We start from the raw sequence: 18,022 nt of genomic DNA, 5'->3' as shown, positions 1-18,022 counted from the left end.
TCACTCCCCGTGCCCCAGCGGCCACAGGCCTCGAATAGGATCAGCACAGGCAAGGTCCTCAGCCAACAGAATCCCCAAGCTTCTACTCGGGAGGCTCCCACGACCCCCACTGTGTGGCCCAGCTCAGGAGGGGCCAGTGCACAGGCCCTGAGCACAGCGGCCGAGCGCACCGGGCAAGTCTGGCCCGCCTGGTCCTCCTGCTCCTCACTTGAATCCACGGAGCCCAGAGGGCCTCGAAGACACAAGGACAGCTGGGAAACCCACCCATGCACCATGCTGAGGGTCTGGTGACCAATCAGTAACACTGTCACCCTTTGTGGGGGTAACAGCTCACAAGGCGGAGGACAACTGCACATAAATAGCTCAAAATGGGAGCTCGAAGGGCAGGTTCCTCGTGGATTCAGAAGCAGGAGCACGAAGGCACACCCAGCCTCGCAGCGAGACGCCCTGGCCTGAGCTCGCTGCAGGGCGCAGGCTCCTCAGAAGCGGCCCGGAAATAGAAGGGGGTGCCTGGGCAGTTTCTACCCAGTAAAGGAAAATGCAACGTCTGACCAGATGCTGGCTGAGAATTCTTCTATGAAGAAAGACGGAAATGCTCTTATTAAGCAAACACAAAGTCCCAAGAAGGATAAAAAATAATAACATTGACAATGAATTCACACCCATACACTCCAAATTAAAAGAAAAACTCAGTTGGACACAGTGCTCACGCCTATAATACCAGCACTTTGGGAGGCTGAGGCAGGAGGACTGCTTGAGGCCAAGAGTTCAAGACCAACCTGGGCAACATAGCAAGACCTTGTCTCCGCAAAAAATTATCCAGGTGTGGTGGCACACACCTGGAGTCCTAGCTATTTGGGAGGCTGAGGCAGGAGGACTGCTTGAGCCCAGGAGTTGGGGGCTGCAGTGAGTTGTGATCACACCACTGCACTCCAGCCTTGGCAACAGAGTGAGACCAGGTCTCAAAAAGAAAAAAAAAGGCAGCTATACAGAACACACGTTACCCACAAAGGAACGAGGAGCAGACTTACTGCAAACTTCTGAAAACCACAACAAAGGCCAGAAGACAATAAAACAGAATCATCAAAATACTGAGGAAACAAATTGTCAACTTAGAACTCTTCAATCCCCAAGTGTTAGAGAGACAAAACGTCATCTGCAGGTATTCAAAGACAAAGTTTCCACTCACAACCTTGACTGAAAGAGCTACTGAAGGATATGCTCCAGGAAAAAGAAAACTACCCTCAGGAGGGAGAACTGGGAGGCAAGAGACAAGAGGAGAGCAAAGAACCAGCAAACTTTCAAGTAAAATAAATTCCTAGCAAATTAAATTCAGCTACTCATCGTAACAAATAATCCAGCAAGACCAAGTGGGCTTCATCCCTGCAGACATGCAGGAATGGTTCAACATATGCAAATCTATAACGTAATTCACCACATAAATAAAAATAAAAACAAAGACCACATGATCCTCTCAATAGATGCAAAAAAAGCATTTGACAAAATTCAGCACCCTTTTTTGATAAGAACAATTAACAAAATAGGCATATATGGGACTTACCTTAAAATGATAAAAGCCATATATGCCAAGCCCACAGCCAACATCATACTGAACGGGTACAAATTAAAAGCATTTCCCCTTAGAACTGGAACCAGACAAGGTTGCCCTCTATCACCTCTTCTATTCAACATAGTGCTGGAAGTTCTAGTCAGAGCAATCAGACAAGAGAAGGAAATTAAGGGCATCCAACTGTGGGCTGAAGAGATCAAACTATCACTCTTTGCTGGCAATATAATTTATATCTAGAAAACCCCAAAGATTCTCAAGAGACTTGGAGATAAACAAGACCTGGAATTGATAAACAAGTTCAGCAAAGTCTCAGGTGACAAAATTACTGTACACAAATCAGTAGCATTCATTTACACCAATAACAGTCAAACTGAGAACCAAATCAAAGACGTAATACCTTTCACAATACCAACAAAGAAAACAAAATACCTAGGAATACATTTATCTAAGGAGGTTAAGGACCTCTACAGGGAGAACTGAGAAATACTAAGCAAGGAAATAGCAGAGGACATAAACAGATGGAAAACCATAACATGTTTATGGATCGGCAGAATCAACATTGTTTTTACCACCCAAAGTGACCTACAGGTTCAATGCAATCCCTACTAAAATACCATCACTTTTCATAAATCTAGAAAAATAATTCTACATTTTGTATGGAACCAGGGGAGACCCCGTATAGCCAAAGCAATCTTAAGCAAAAAGAACAATCCGGGAGGCATCGATTTACCAGACTTCAAGTTATACTACAAGGCCATAGTAACCAAAACAGCACAGTATTGGCACAAGAACACAGACATAGATTAATGGAACAGGACTGAGAACCCAGATATAAAACCACCCACATATAGCTATCTGATTTTTGACAAAGCAAACAAGAACATACACTGGGGAAAAGAATCAATATTCAGTAAATGGTTCTGGGAAAACAATAGCCACATGTAGAAGACTGGAACAGGATCTGTACCTCTCACTGTTAACTCACGGTGGATAACAGACTTAAACCTAAGAAACCTAGAATGAAACCGTAAGAATTCTAGAAGAAAATGTTGGAAAAACTCTTACAGGCATCAGCCTAGACAAAGAATTTATGCGTAAGACCCCAAAAGCAATCACAGCAACAACAAAAATAAATGGGACCTGATCTAATTAAACGCTTCTGCACAACCAAGGAAACTACCACTACAGCAAATAGACAATCTACAGAAAGTGAGAAAATATGTGCATGCTATACATCCGATAAAGGCTGATAATTAGAATCTATATAGAACTCTGGAAAAATCAGTAAGAAAAAATCAACCCCATTAAAAAGTAGGCAAAGGACATGAACAGAAACTTTTCAAAAGAAGACAGACTAATGGCCAAGAAACATATGAAAAAATGCTCAACATCTCTAATGATCAGGGAAATGCAAATCAAAACCACAATGAGGTACCACTCACCTCCAGTGAGAATGGCTTATATCAAACAGTCCCAAAACAGCAAATGCTGGCGTGGTTGCTCCTGCACGCACAGTTGCTCCTTAGCCACCGGCTCTGCAGACACAGCGCCAGGGACTGACCCAGCCAAGCCCGGGGCCTCGTGACAGGCCCAGAAGCTCGCGGGGCAGGGGGCACCGGGCCGGCCTCCAGCAGGGTCTGCCCCGGAATCCATCTCAGCACAGTCCCCAGCGCTGCCCGACTATGTCAGCTCCACAGCAAGGCGGAGAAGCGCAGCTCACGCCCGGGAACGCTTGCATTTTCCCTGCGGCTACGCCCCCCAGCCGCGGACTCTGGATCCCGACGGCCCTCTCTCCGGGCCAATGACACGCAAAACGGGGCTGCTGGGATATGTCTCTCACTGAAAAAAAGACTCATCGTTACTCCTTACTCGCAACGGTAACTGGAAAGACACCAGAGAGGAAATTCACTAGAACTGTTTAAATGCGTCTAATCAAGCAGGTATCGGCTTGGCTGGAGGTTCCGGTCACACTGCTGCCACTGGGCCCCGAGCGTTCATTTCAACAGGAAGGTGCTGTCACACCGCTAGCACCCCTCGGGACACGGAAGCAGAGGGAAGACCACCCCCATACACAGGGAGCCCCCAGGCCTGCTACCCTGGTGACAGCAGCTCAGGGCTCCTACTAAAGGCACAGCATGCTTGCAGAACATTCCGGCTTTCAGGTGACACTGACCCCAGAGCAGAACTGCTACCAGTGTCCAGAGAGCACTGTGCCCCACGTTCTCCGGCTGGCGGTGGCAGCTGTCCCTGCGGTCACGTGCCAAGTGCCCCACCTCAGGCCTCTGTGCGGTGGTGGCGGTCACACAGCTCCCCAGCAGCGGGAACGTCAGCGCGTCCGATCGGCCATGCGGCCGTCCTCTCCTGAGGGCCGCCCTGAGCCTGGGAAGGCAGGCGGGTGGTGGGTGTTTCCCACCAGGTCATTGCTGAGGGGACGTGCTCCCCGGGAGGCAAAACGCGGAAGAGGGAACACGGGTGAGGACAGCGTCTCTGCAGCCTCCTCTCCCTCAGTCAAAGGACAGCCAGCGCCTGGGAACGCCAGCCGCCCCGCTGGACGCACGCGAGGCAGCCCCCGCTCGCTCTCCCTTCCTCACACCCCCTGCAGGGACACCCCCCTCGCCTGGACCAAGAGCCACCCGCTGTCAGCGCGGGGAACTCTCCCAGAGAGCGACCCTCGGGCTCACTCCCAGCACCGGGGCCACCTGAAGGTCGAGGGGGTTTTCTGCCAGTATGACCAAGACCATGGGTGACCCCAGCCAAACCGCAGGGGGCTGGGCTGTCGAGGGTCCCACCCCCTGGCTGGGAGCCGCCAGAGCTGGAGGTCACAACCTCTGGCTGTCACGTTACCAGTTAAAGAAACGTGGAGACCTTCCACGATCTGCCAGGGCCACGCGGTGCTCTGAAATCCACAGGGCACGTCTGAGACCACCCCCCCGCCCCCCCACACCCTCCCTGGCGATGCGCAGGGAAGCAGGGCTGAGGCATGACGGGCGCCCACTCCGCCCCCGCACAGACCCCGACGTGCTCTCGGCCGGACCCCTGCCACCAGCACGATTAAGCCGGACAGCGGCAGCGAGAGCAAACCTGAGCCTCCATCCTCCGGTCGCGACTCGCCGAGGGCGTGGGAAGCAAGCGGCTGGTGGAGGAGCTGCCCACAGGAGCAATGACCCCACCCCGGCTCCCGGCCCACCCCTGCAACCCCCAGGGCCCTGGGCCGTGAGCACAGCCTCCCAGCCACCCGCCAGGCCCCGAGGGGGCAGCCTGTAGCTGGCACTGGCTCAGCCCGGACACACCCCTCTCCTGCCACCCTAGGCTGCCACCACTGCCGGCCTCTGGGCCCACCCGGCCCCCCTCTGCGAAGCCTGCCCTCCGTCCTCCTTGCGTCCCAGGGCTGGCTCTGTGCTGGGCAGCGCCAGGCATCCAGAGTGTGGCCCCCCGCCCAGCCGCCAGCTCTGCCCTGGGAGACGCGCCTCTGGCCCGCTGGCCCCCAGGCCTGCCCTGCGGCTCCCCCTCCACAGCTGCTCGTCCCAAAGCAAACGCCGCCCACGGAGTTCACCTCCTGCCTGGCAACACACACCATGCTCAGCTCCACTTCCTGCCAGAGCTGCGGGCGGAGGAGAGGAGAGAGCTGACGCGGGTGTGATGCCGTCTGCGTCACTCTCTACTGAACTTCCTAAAGGGTGACAATCTTTAAGTTACGTTGCAACCCAGAGCAGCTCGGCCGTCACAACAGGAGGCCCGAAGCCCAGGCTGGAGCCTGACGGCAGGCGCGGGCCAGAGGGCACAGGTCACCAGAGGGCACAAGTCACCAGAGGGCACAGGTCACACACCCGGACCAGGGCAGGTCTCCACAGCCAGGACTCCCGGCCCCTTCTGCCAGGGGCACCCCAGGCCCGAGGCGGGTGGGGACAGGGAGCCGCCAGCCGTGCGGAGGGGACTCATTGCACGCCACAGGGCCGCCCGAGGACGTGGAAGGGCCGCCCACCCCACTGTCCCGCTGGGAGCACCTCCAGGAGGCCCCAGCAGGGCCTGCGCCCAGCCGCCCCCTCAGCGTCACATGAAGACACAGAAACGGGTCCGACGCCCACCAAGGCAGCACAGGGCCGTGAGGGGCTGGCCTGGCAGCCGGGCGTCGGCCTCCAGCGAGGCGGCTTCCCACGGCATGCTCAGGGGCGACTCGGGAGCCACGCTGTGCCGCCGCCCAGGCACAGCTGTGACACCACCGGTGGGCGGGGAAGCCCCCGCCCCGTCCGTGTCCAGAACTCACAGGCGCTGTCACGAGGCCCAGCGTGGACCACCCGTGCCCCTGAGCCCAGGAATGCAAAGGTGATGGGAAACGTCATCCAATCCTTCTGCATCTAAAACTAGGGAAGTCCTGGCTGGGGGTGACGCAGTAAGAGGAAAATATCGCGGATGCCTCCTGCGAGGGCAGCTGCAGTTACGAGGCTCAGGTTAAACAAGAGATGCCGGTGGTGTCCCCAGCCGTCAACGGGTCCCTGGTCACCACTGTCCTGACGCAGACGTGGGCCCTGCAAAGGGCGGGGAGCAAAGCAGCTGGGGGGACACCGAGCAGCCCTCAGGCCCCTCTCACGGCTCACGTGAGAAGCAGGTCTGAGAGGGGATGAGCACCTGAGGCTGACCCCGCAGGCCATGCCCGGCTGAGTGGGGGACAGCGCGGGTTGACCCCACACGGACCAGGCGGTGCCCACGCACGATGCAGGACGTCCGGTGAAGGGTGGACCCACCGCGCGGCCACCTCGAGGGCTCCTGGGGCTGCCGACTCGGGCACACGCCCAGCTGCTCCGCGACAGCTGCCGCGGGACGGGCGGAATCCAGACGCGGAGACTGGAGCGGCGGAGCCGGACCCGGCCTGAGCCCGGTGAGGCCGTCTGAGCACAAGTCCTCATGCGTCCCGCCGAGCTTGCCCAAGGATGGAAGTCGGGAGGTTGTGGGAGGAGGGGTGCACGGGGCTAAAGCCCCCGACCCCAGAAAGTGCTCCCAGCCCAGCCCACCCTGTCCCCCCGAGCGGGGGCTCCTCATAACCCATCTGCCTCCACGATGGCCGTGCAAGCCAGGAGAGAGCCTGCCGCCGGGGGGCAGAACCCACTGCAGGCCACCCCAACCCCTCCCACAAGCTGCCTGTCCTGGCCCCCACCACCGCCACCTGACCCCTGCCACCCTGACGACGGGCCCTCAGAGCTGGGCTGCAGGGTCTCAGCAGCAGCCAGGTGCCGTCTGTGGCCAAGGGGTGCAGAGCAAAGGCAGGTTGGGGCCGTGGGGATGGGAGAAGTGGCCGCTGGCCCCAGGCCCGTGAGCACCTGCAGCGGGAAGGGCAGACCCACTCTCCTCAAGCGACGCCCACAACCTGTTTCCGCTCCTCGTGGTCCCAGACCCCTCTGTTTAGGGGCCCCGCCACCCCAGGGGATCCATCCTGGCCCCAACCATGCAGGAGACCCAGGCCACGGCCTGACCACCCTGGGCACGACAGCAGCAGCCGGGCACAGGAGCCCTGCTGCCCGGGATTCCCAGAGCGCCTGCGCCCCGTCTGCAGGGCACAGACACAGGGCACTGCCTTCCTCTGCAGCTGGAGTCCCGGGGTGACACGGACGAGCTCGAGCACTGTTGCTAGAAATTCAGCTTCTCAAGGCAGTGACACCCTCCCCGTTCTTACAGCCCTTTGCAAAGTCGGCCTCTGGTCAAGCACACATCAGCTCCAACCCACCTCCCGCGCAGAGGGGAGCTCAGCTGCTAAATTTGTTCACACGCTATTTTTAGGGCCTCTCCCAGTGCCACTGTCAAGCAATCCACCGAAGCCGACCAGGAGCTCATACACACTCACCGTGGAAAGGCCACGTGGCCCCATCTCTCCTGAGTGCCAGCAGGACGGCCACAGAGAGAGCCGGTTCCCACGAGACAGAGCAGCAGGGGGGCAGCGTCGGGAATGCTTGACCAGCAAGCCGGACCCAACCCCCTGGGCCGGGGAGGCGTCACACCCAGATCAGGGCCTGGGTGGAACCACAGCGCAGGGGCACAGACCCCCTCCTGCCACCACCATCCCACGTGCACCCGAGCACCCCCACCTCTGCGAGGGCCACTCTGGCCACACGACGTGACACTCGGGCTCCCAAAGGGCCCAAGACCCCCCTGAGCTGACACTGCCCTGCTGCCTCCACACACCCAGCCCGGGGTCCGAGACCCCGGTCGTCAAGATGGACTGCAGACCCACTCTCTGGAACAGTCTCGCCTCCTGCCAGCTGCACCCACGGGCACCTGCTCCGTCACACCCTCCTGGGGCACCGGGCTCACCCCCCACAGAGGGAAGGAGGGAACGGGCTCCGATGCCCGGGAAGGGAGAAGGGACGTCGGGCTGACACCAGGGCCTCCCCGTGCCCAGGGGCACCATACCCTGCACAGTCCTCTGCACAAAAGCCAATCCAGGAAAATAAAGGGGTTCACAGCACTGAGAACCGCTAGGTATGAGGTTGCAGAGTGCCGGCAGCGACCACGGGCAAGGCAGAGTGAGCGCCTGGTCCTGCGAGCAGACGGGGGCAGAGGGGACGTGCGCTGTGCTGGCCGTGGCAGTAGACCAGGCCCTCCTGCAAACCCCACCCAGGCCTGCGGGCGCCACCGCCCTGCCCCTCGGCCCCGCCCTAGGCCACGGGCTGCCCAGGTCAGCTCCTCGGTGCAGCCGTCCACCTCAGACCACAGCAAACCACCCGAGACTCCACCCCCACCCCCCTCATCTCCTCCTCCAGCGAACTCTCATCAGCGCAGCCTGCCACCCAACCTGCACCGCTCTCCCAAACACACACCCTCGGAATAGTCCAGTGACTTCCCCATAACTCAGAATGAAACCCACATTCCTAAGCTTGGCATCTCGGTTCAATTACAGGAATGTCCGCCAAGTAGCTACTCATGCAGGCTCTGGCCGTACCAGGCAGGACACGGTCCCCACCGCTGGAACCACAGCCAGCCGCGGCAATGCTACAGGCGGGGGGGAGGCAGCTGGCCGTGGACAGAAGCGAAGGGAGGGCTGAGCACAGGCTGCTGCTCCGGGGCTGTGCGAGGCCTGCCCAGCCGCTGCCCCCTGCTGACACCACCCTCCAGACAAGAGTGTCCTGGGGAGGAGCAGCATGTCCCAGAGGTGAGAGGAGAGAATGAGGCAGAGGCAACACCTGCAGAGAGAGCAGCTGAGAACGTTCCAGCACTAAGGAAAATCATCCATCCCAAAGTCAGAGTGCATGAACCCCCAACTCGGCCAATCACAATGGAACCTGCACCCAACACGCCAGCACACAGTCGACCACAAGGCCACCCAGACCTCCTTCAAATGTGCCACGGCCGCTGGCCGCTGACTTCTCAATTGCAACACTGGAAGCCAAAGCCAGCTGAGTTATGCCTTCGACGTGCGGAGCGAGGAACATGCCACCATGGGGCCACGACCAGCACACACCTTCCAAGAACAAGGGCATACGAAACACTCTGAAACACACAGCCTCGGCCAGCGAGCAGAGATCCCCACCGCAGGGAACCCTGAGGATGTCTTTCCCACAGGAGGAGGAAAACGATTCTTAGTTCTGAGATGCGAGAAGAACAAAAAAAGTGGTGAGTTTTAAAGCTAATCAAATGGTAAGAGTATAGAGTAATAACAATAATATCTTGTAGGCTTAAAAAGATAACGATTAAAATACATAATAACAAAGCACACAAATATGAAAGGATTGGAGTAGAATAAAAGGCTTTTAAAGGCCCACGTGGCTCAGGAGGAAACTAAAACACAATTAACTCTAAAACATGACAGCCAGTGTGCACATTAAAAGGTACAGGGTGACCACTAAAGAAATAAAAGTAGTGGCCAGGCGCGGTGGCTCACGGCTGTAATCCTAGCACTCTGGGAGGCCGAGGCGGGTGGATCGCTCAAGGTCAGGAGTTCGAGGCCAGCCTGAGCAAGAGCGAGACCCTGTCTCTACTAAAAATAGAAACAAATTATATGGACAACTAAAAATATATATAGAAAAAATTAGCCGGGCATGGTGGCGCGTGCCTATAGTCCCAGCTACTCGGGAGGCTGAGGCAGTAGGATCGCTTGAGCCCAGTAGTTTGAGGTTGCTGTGAGCTAGGCTGACGCCATGGCACTCACTCTAGCCCGGGCAACAAAGTGAGACTCTGTCTCAAAAAAAAAAAAAAAAAAGAAAGAAAGAAAGAAATAAAAGTAGTGATAAATTTCACCACTTATCAAGGGGAAAAACGAAATAAGGAAAAAATTAGCCAGGCATGGGTGACACGAGCCTGTAGTCCCAGCTACCGGGGAGGCTGAGGCAGGAGGATGCCTGAGCCCAGGAGTTGGAGGCTGCAGTGAGCTGTGATGATGCCACTGCACTCCAGCCTGGGAGACAGAGAGAGACCTTGTCTCTAAAAAAAAAAAAAAAACAAAGAAAACAAAAAACAAAAAAAACGGAAGACATATACGATAATAAAAAGCACAAAAATAGCATGCATAAATCCAAACATCAGCAATTTAGACAAAGACAACTATAAATGGAATGGATATTGCACTTAAAAAACAAAGACTGTCAGATGGAATGAAAACAAAATTGAGATACGTGCCAAAAAAACAGACACATCTAATATGTAAGGATATACAAACATTTAAAGGAAAAAAGGTAGAAAAATATATAACAGGCAAATACTATCCAAAAGAACACTCACATAGCTATACTGTCATCAAAGTCAATACTAAGACAAAAAGCACTACTGCGTAGAAAAATAGCCACACAGTAAGTAAGTTGTTACAATTCAAACATGTAGGTACCTAATAACATAGCCCCAAAATGTATAAAGCAGAAACTGACAAAACCACAAGAGAAACAGACAAATCTACCCCCAGATTAGAAGATTCTACCATACTTCTCAAGTAGACAAAAAAGAAAAAGGATTTGAAGATCACAATAAACCAGCCTTGAGCTAAGGGACAGATAGGGAACACCACCAACTGCCAAACACATATTCCTTTTAAGTACAAACAGAACGTTTACAAAGACTAACCTCATAAAGTGCCATGAAACAAGGTGCAAAAAATGTTAAGGACTTGGTGTCACACTTGACGTCTTCTCTGACCACATAATAAAATTGGAAATGAATAATGGGAAAAAAGAGAAGAAAATAATTGACAATGAAAAAATAACTAGAAAAAAATGTTTATATATTAAGAAACTTAAAAGTATTATATAAGTTTAAAGAAGCAACAATAAAAATTTAAAAATATTATAACTGAATGATACTACATATAAAAGCTTGTGAAATGTGGGTAAAGCACTACTCAGAAGAAACTCTGTAGCTATTGATGCTTGCACGAAAGGAAAGAAAGGAAAAATAAGGAGCTATGTCTTTATCTTAAGAAATTAGAAAAAGAACAGCAAAATAAACCCAAGGAGTGCAAATGGAAGAAAATAAAGAACGAATATTCGTTTTTAAAAACTGCGGGACCTTTGGAGGTGGAGAGCAGAATGACAGAGACCTGGGCCCAGGAGGGTGTGGGCAGGTGGGGCTTGAGGAGAGGTAAGTCAGGGTACAGACGCACAGGTAGGTAGAAGGTGTAGTTCTCATGTTTGATAGCGGAGTAGGGCAACTATAGTTAGCAACAGTGTATCGTAGATTTCTCAGTAGCTGGAAGAGAGAAGTTGAAATGTTACCAACAAGTGAGTGAGGTGGAGGTGAAGGATACCCCAATACCGACTTGTTTACACATTCTGTACGTCCAACCTTTTTTAAAATTGATACGTAATATTTTAGATCACATGTACCCCACAAATATGTAAAATATTAGGTATCAATTTTTAAAACCCGATGCCCGCTTGGGGGAGACAGTTGGCGACAGCGCCTGTCCACACACACAAATGGTCACTGTGAGCAATCAAAAGGGGACAGCACTACCGATCTCGGATTTTTTTTAAATGAAAGAATATTATAAAAAACTTTATGCCAATAAACTTGAAGATCTGGATGAAATGGACAAATTTTCAGAAAAATATAATTTTCCGAAACTAACTGAAAGGAGGGGGAGCGTCCTCCAACCATTACAGAAATTGAACTTTCCACAAAGAAATTCCGAGGTCAGGTTATTTTACAAGAGAATTCTGCCAAACATCTGAGGAACAAACAATTCCCATGTCACACGAGCCACGCCACGCCACGCCACGCCACGCCCAGCAAAGGAGGAACCGCGGCTGACGCACCCGATCGGGGCATCCTGGCACCGCAGTCCGACCAGGGCATGGAAGGGAGGAAGATCGCGGGCCCAAGACACCAACGCGAAAGCCCTAAGGACGGTACTGATAACCCAAACCCACCAACGCACAGAAAGGGCCATGTAAGAGGACCAAGCTGGTACTGTTCCAAGAATAGATGGTTAATGTTCGCAAATCAATTTATGTAAATTACCACACTAGCAATGGAAGGACAATCACATAATGCTTTTAATAAAAGCTTCCCGTTATGTTCAACACCCACTAATAACAACTTCTTAAACAAGTCTTAGCAAGCCATGAATAGGATGGGATTTTTTGCCTTCATAAAGTATCTACAAAAAGTTACAGCACACATCATACGTGACGGTGAAACACTGAAAATTTTCCTTAAGGTCAGAACAAAACAAGGGTATCCACACAACCTTGCAGTGTGACGGTCGGCAAGGCAAGAAAAAAAAGGCATGAAGATTAGATTAGAAAGAGACAAATCTGTCATTTGCGAAAGATGAAAATATACACTTAGAAAACGCAAAAAAAAAAATCTATAAATAAGCTGTTAGGTTAAAAAATAGTAAAATTACTGGCTTCAAAAATCAACTGAATTTCTATACCGCAGCAACTAACATAATGAAAAGATGACTTTTACTATGACATCTAAAATACAAACATCTAGGAATAAATCTAACAAAAAATACAGCATGCAGAATCTATACAACTCTCAAGATACGTTAAAGACCTAAGTAAATAGAGACAGAGCACAGTTCAAGGAACAGAACACTCAGTATCACACAAAATGTCAATTCTCTCCTACCTGCTCCGTAGAGTGAAAAAACTTCCAATTATAAACCAAACACGGTTTCTGTGGAACTTAAAAAGATAATTCTAGAAGTTGTAAAGGCATTTCGACCCCATCTCACACCATATTCAAGTTAATTCAAGATGAATAACAGACCTAAATATAAAAGTTAAGACCATAAAGTTTCTAGAAAAAAGCAGAAAAATACCTTCATGAGCTTGAGATTTCTTAGATAGGATACCAAAACAACTAACCAAAAAGTAAATAAAGTGGATTTCATCAAAATTAAAAATTTCTCATCAAAAAACACCATCGAGAAATGAAAAGGCAAACCACAGACTGGGAGGAAATGTTTATAATCCGTGTATCTGACAAAAGACATCCACCTAAACTGCATAGAAAACTCCCACAACTTGGCCGGGTGCTTCGGCTCATGCCTGTAGTCTCAGCGCTTCGGGGGGCCGAGGCGGAAGGATCCCCTGAAGCCAGGAGTTCGACACCAGCCTGAGTAACACAGCAAGATCTCACCTCTACCAAAAATTTTTAAATATTGGCCAGGTATGGTGGCATGCGCCTGGAGTCCCAGCTACTCAGGAGGCTGAGGCAGGAGGATCACTTGAGCCCAGGAGTTGGAGGCTGCTATGAGCTGTGATGACGCCACTGCACTCTAGCCCAGGGCAACGGAGTTAGACTTTACCTCAAGAATATAAATAAATAAATAAAACTCCCACAACTCCACAAGAAAAAGTACCTAATTAAAAAACTAGACTTGACCAATGCTTCATGAAAATAAAGGAATAGCCAATAAGCGCATGAGAAAGTGCTCAACATCCCAGGTAAACACAGATTAAAACCCTAAGGAAAAACCATCACACGACCGTTAGCAAGGCTAAAATGGAAAAAAACAGAACAAAAAACCCAGGTAATACAGAACGCCACCCAGAACAGCTGGTGGGAGAGGAGGACGGAGCCACTGCTGCAGAACTTGGCAGTTTCTTACACAGGTGAACACACACCTCCCCTGTGGCCAGTTCTTACCAAAGAGCAGTGAAAACACGTGTCCATGAAAGCCCTGTACAGGAAAGGTCAAAGCAGCTGCAAACACACTAACCCCAAACTGGGAAGAACCCAGACGTCTGTCAGCAGGAGCAGTTTAAACAAGGCGTGGTCTGTTCTTGTAAGGGAATATCATGCAACAGTCAAGGAAAGAACTATCGACAATGCGACGCACAGACGGTCGCACACGCTCTAGGCTGCACGTTCCAGAACAGACGACTCGGACCGCGGTGGGGAGGGGGCAACCACGGGTCTGACCAGGGAGGTACCCAGGGACCTCAGGTGAGCCAAGGACCAGGGTTTGTGGAAATGAATATGCAAATGAGTGATAAGCACGTGAAAAGGCCTCTCGGAATGTAAAAATGAATTAATAACCCTCAACAGGAAAAATAAATCAAGTGAGAGGTACAAAGGCCCCAAATGGCCAAGTCCCTGCTGAAGAGTGTGCAGGGGGCCTGCTCCACGGCGGGGCACCCGGGAGGAAGCTCTGGGAATCCCGGCAGCGAGGCACAGACAGACCGCACAGAGGACAGGTGCAGACCCCCTGCCATGTGGACACTGCCCGAGGAACCCCCGCAGTAGCCCACCGAGAAGTGCCGCTGGGGACCGTGGGGGCCCAAGGCGCCGCAAGGAAAACCAGGACACTGGGTCTCCCTCACCTCATAGCCCAGAGTGCCGGCACAGAGCTGCCGGAGACAGAGACCTCTCCCAGCACCTCCCAGGAAGGAAGCAGAACCGAAACAAGAGCAATGCCAGAGCCCACGGTCGATGGAGAGAGCGCACCAGGCCGACACTGTGAGTGCATCAGAAGACTGCGGACTCACAGAGAGTCCATCAGAGAGCACAGGACGCTCGTCCCTGCAAGAGGGCATTCGCAACACATTTAGCCAAAAGAGGATCCCCGGCCTTAAAGAAACTGCTGAGACTCAAGCACAAAAAAAAGGAAAAGTTGGCAAAAGAAACGAACAGAAATTTCACTGATGAGGAAGTACAAATGGCCTAAATTAGTAATCGGAGAAATTCAAATTAAAACCATAATACCATTTCACACCCACTGCGTTGGCAAAAACTAAAAGTCAGACAAGTGTTGGCAAAAACGTGCAGTAATGGGGACTAACATCCCCGCTGGTGGGGGCTGGAGTTGGCACAACCACTCTGGGAAGCTGCCCAGTAGTACGCCGTGCGCACACCCCGCACCTCTCGATCCTGCTCCCGGGGCACGTGCCTAGGACACGCCCTGCCCGTCCGCAGGGAGAGGCACGCGCGAGGACAGGTACGGAACGTCTACAGCAGCACGTTCGTAACCAGCCAGAAACTGGAAACAAGCCAAGGCCTCTTACAGAAGCAGGGATGCACCAGGGACACCGCGTAGCGGCAAACACGTCCACAGCCATCAGCACAGAGGCGGCTCAGAAACTTAAAGACTGGGCAAAAGCAAGAAGTAGGAAAGATCACAGGGGGAATGGAACCTTTTAGTTAGAGTCCCCAAATGAGCAAACCTAAGTCACAGGGTGCGTGCACGGGTGGCACAGGCATACAGCAAGGCTGGAGAGGACAGGTACGGGGCAGCAGTCCACAACAGACTCTGCACCTGCCCACTCTGACAGCTGCTCCCCGGCCCCGCGGCCGTCGGCTCCACACCTGCTGTCCTCCTGCCTCACCCTTGCTCCCACACCCCGTCCGGGCCAGAGCCCCAGAACCCTCAGCACCTAGTGCTGCCCTGCCCCCACACCCTCCCCCCAAGCCGTCTCCACACAGACACAAGAGTGGGCTTTCCAGACCCTTCTAGAACAGAGCCCAGCTCCACAGCAGGGCTGAGAAGGCCCCTAGCTCCTCCTGTCACACTTCCCCACCTCCCTCAGGTCAAAGACTTCTGGGCTCATTTGGGGAGCGCCAGGAGGCCCCGGGAGGCTTCTGAGGAGCTGCAGCAAGGGCAGGCTACGCTCCATGCTGACTGCGGGGTGCTGCGGGCAAGCACGGGCTGGGAGACAGCCGACAGCCAGCACAGGGTCTGGGCTGGGCGTGATGGCAGTGAGGAGCCAGGAGCGCAGTCAGGAGGGGCTGGGGGGTCCAGCACGACCCCTGGGTGTGAGGCCTGATACGGGGGCAAGCGCCAAGACCAGGAAAGGAAAGGGGGCCAGGCCTGGGGAGACACTCCTAAGCTGGGCCCCAGAGACTTCCCAGAAGAGATGCAAATAGGCGAGTCGGGAGTCCCTGGCCCCAGACCTTGGGCTAATCCTGACCCTCGAGTTCCACGTGGACACCGAGTCCTCCGGAAGGCCCCGCCAGGTGTGGGATTCATTCTGTTGCCCGTCCTTCCTTTCCACTGTGCACAGCGCTGTGCTCCAGAGGGCGAGACCCGCTGCCCAGCGCCCTCTGCACCCCCAACACCTCACTCAGAAATACCTGTTGAAAGGGCCTCAGCAGAGTATAAGGGCCCACCTGAAGCGGACTTGCAGGGAAACAGCTCAACAGCAGGGAGCCCTCCGCCCCCCGTGGGGTCCCCTCAGCGGCCTAGCACCCCACTCCCTGCGCCTGGACGCCCTGCCCAGGTCCCTGTCGCAAGGGCCACCTGCCCTCACATCTCCCCAAGGAGAGCTCTCACCCTCACCTGCAGCCACCCCTCGGCCTGGCGTCTATTCCAGGGCCAGAACCCTGGGAGAGACTGCCTCTCCCTCCTCAGCCTGGGAGCTCCCCGAGCAGGAATCAAGTCGAGAAGAAATCACGAAAGTTTCAAGCTGAGCGGCATAAACGGGGAAGGTGCAAGTCGAAGGAGAGTCGGCTGCCCACACCTCTCACCGGCGCGTAAACCTTGCCACAGGTGACGGGGCCCCCGACAAACGGAGAGCGGCGAGCGCTTGCAACGGCAAGACTAACAGCAGGTCCCAAAGAGCAGAGCTGACTTAGGAGACGTCTCTAGGTGACCAGGGCAGCTCCGGCCGCTTCAGACGGGACGAATACACTCTGCAGTCGCGGCCTAAGTCTGCCTGAACCCGGGCACTGTGCCCCGAGGGCCACTCCCGGGCGCGGGTTTGACAGCGCTGCTCGACGCGACAGGAAACCTGTGGTACCCGGAGCGGAGGAAACAGCCTGGGTGCGCTCGGCCGGCGCTGCGGCAGGAGGCAGGTGCACAGGTGTACAGGCGAGAGCGCACGGGAGCGCCCCGGGGCACGGCCCGGCCCGAGCCGCACCGCGTCCCCGAAAGCCCCGCGCAGCCCTCCCGGCGGGGCCCGGCGCCCGCAGGCCAGGCTCGCGGGCGGCGGCGGGGCTGGGCCGCGGGGCGCGGGCGGCGGGGTCGGCGAGACGGCGGCCGCAGGCCCGCGGAGGCCCGGCCGCCCGGCAGGTGCGGCGGACAAAGCGCGGCGGGCGCGGCCGTACCTGGGCACGCAGCTGGGGCTGGAGCCGTCCACCTCCCAGGTGGCGAACAGGTTCATGGGCACCGGCGTGTTGAGCGCGCCGGGCGCGCCGGGGAGGCCGAGGCGGCCCCGCTCGGCCATGGCGCCGGCCCCGCCGCTCCCTCGGGGCCTGGGGCTGCGGCGGGCCGCGGACGCGCGGGGCGGGCCGGGCGGAGGGCGGCGGCGCGGTCACATGGCTGCCGGGCAGCTGCGGGACGGGCCGGGCCGCGCGTCGGACAGGCCCGCGGGCGGCGACGAGCTGCGGCCGCTCCGCCCCGCCCCTCCGGCCGCCCCGCCCGCCGCGCCGCGCGCCCGCCCCCCTCGCCCCGGGGCCACCGATTGGCCGCCAGGGAGCGCGCTCGCCGGCCCAGGCCAATCGCCGCCTGCGGGGCGGGGCGCGCGCCGGAAGTGAGGTCCCCGCGCCCCGGGGCGCCCCCGCCCGCCGCCCGGGAGCGCGCACCCGCGCCTGCGCACAGGCCCCGCCCGGCGCGCCCCGCCCCGCCCCCCGGGAGCAGCCGGGGGCCTCGGGGACCCGCCCCCGCGCGCCGTCCTGACCCCGGCCCCGCCTCGTGGCCGCGCGGCCCTCGGAGGTCGCAGGCCTGGGGACGCGGAGCAGCCCGGGCGCCCCGCCCGCGAGCCCCGTGGGGCCTGGTCTCGCCCGAGCCCCGAGCGCGGTGGCCACTCCTCGGGGCGACGGAGAGCGGCCCCGGGACGGGCCCTCCCGCCTCTGGGCGGTTCTGGCCAGACCCGCGGGTCCCGGTGGCCGCACTCGGGGAGGCCTTTCCGGCCCCTGTTGCGTCCGCGCACGCAGGGCGCTGCCGGAGCCTTTCCCTGCCGCCCCCGCCGTGTCCACGCGTGTCTCCCTGAAGCGAGCCCAGCCCGAGCGAGCGGACCTGGAGCCGACCCTCCCGCCCGGCCGGGCCGCCCTGTCGCCGGGAAGGCCCCAGGCCGCTCCCTCCCC

At 55.8% G+C, this 18,022-nt stretch overlaps 1 protein-coding gene across 4 annotated transcripts in view; it reads right to left on the bottom strand.

The window, feature by feature from the left end:
- PACS2 (phosphofurin acidic cluster sorting protein 2) overlaps positions 1-17,214 on the bottom strand; it is a 64,278-nt gene extending 47,064 nt beyond the window's left edge. For all 4 annotated transcript variants that reach the window (XM_069490862.1, XM_069490857.1, XM_069490868.1 and 1 more), the window contains exon 1: positions 17,045-17,214. In XM_069490862.1, the coding sequence (XP_069346963.1) occupies positions 17,045-17,163 (119 nt within the window). In that variant the 5' untranslated portion in view covers positions 17,164-17,214. The remainder of the gene's footprint in view (positions 1-17,044) is intronic.
- Between the last annotated feature and the right edge of the window lie 808 nt (positions 17,215-18,022).

This window comes from Eulemur rufifrons, chromosome 2, assembly GCF_041146395.1.
Source record: "Eulemur rufifrons isolate Redbay chromosome 2, OSU_ERuf_1, whole genome shotgun sequence".
Taxonomy (NCBI): Eukaryota; Metazoa; Chordata; class Mammalia; order Primates; family Lemuridae; genus Eulemur; species Eulemur rufifrons.
This window is presented reverse-complemented; position numbering and strand designations above follow the sequence as displayed.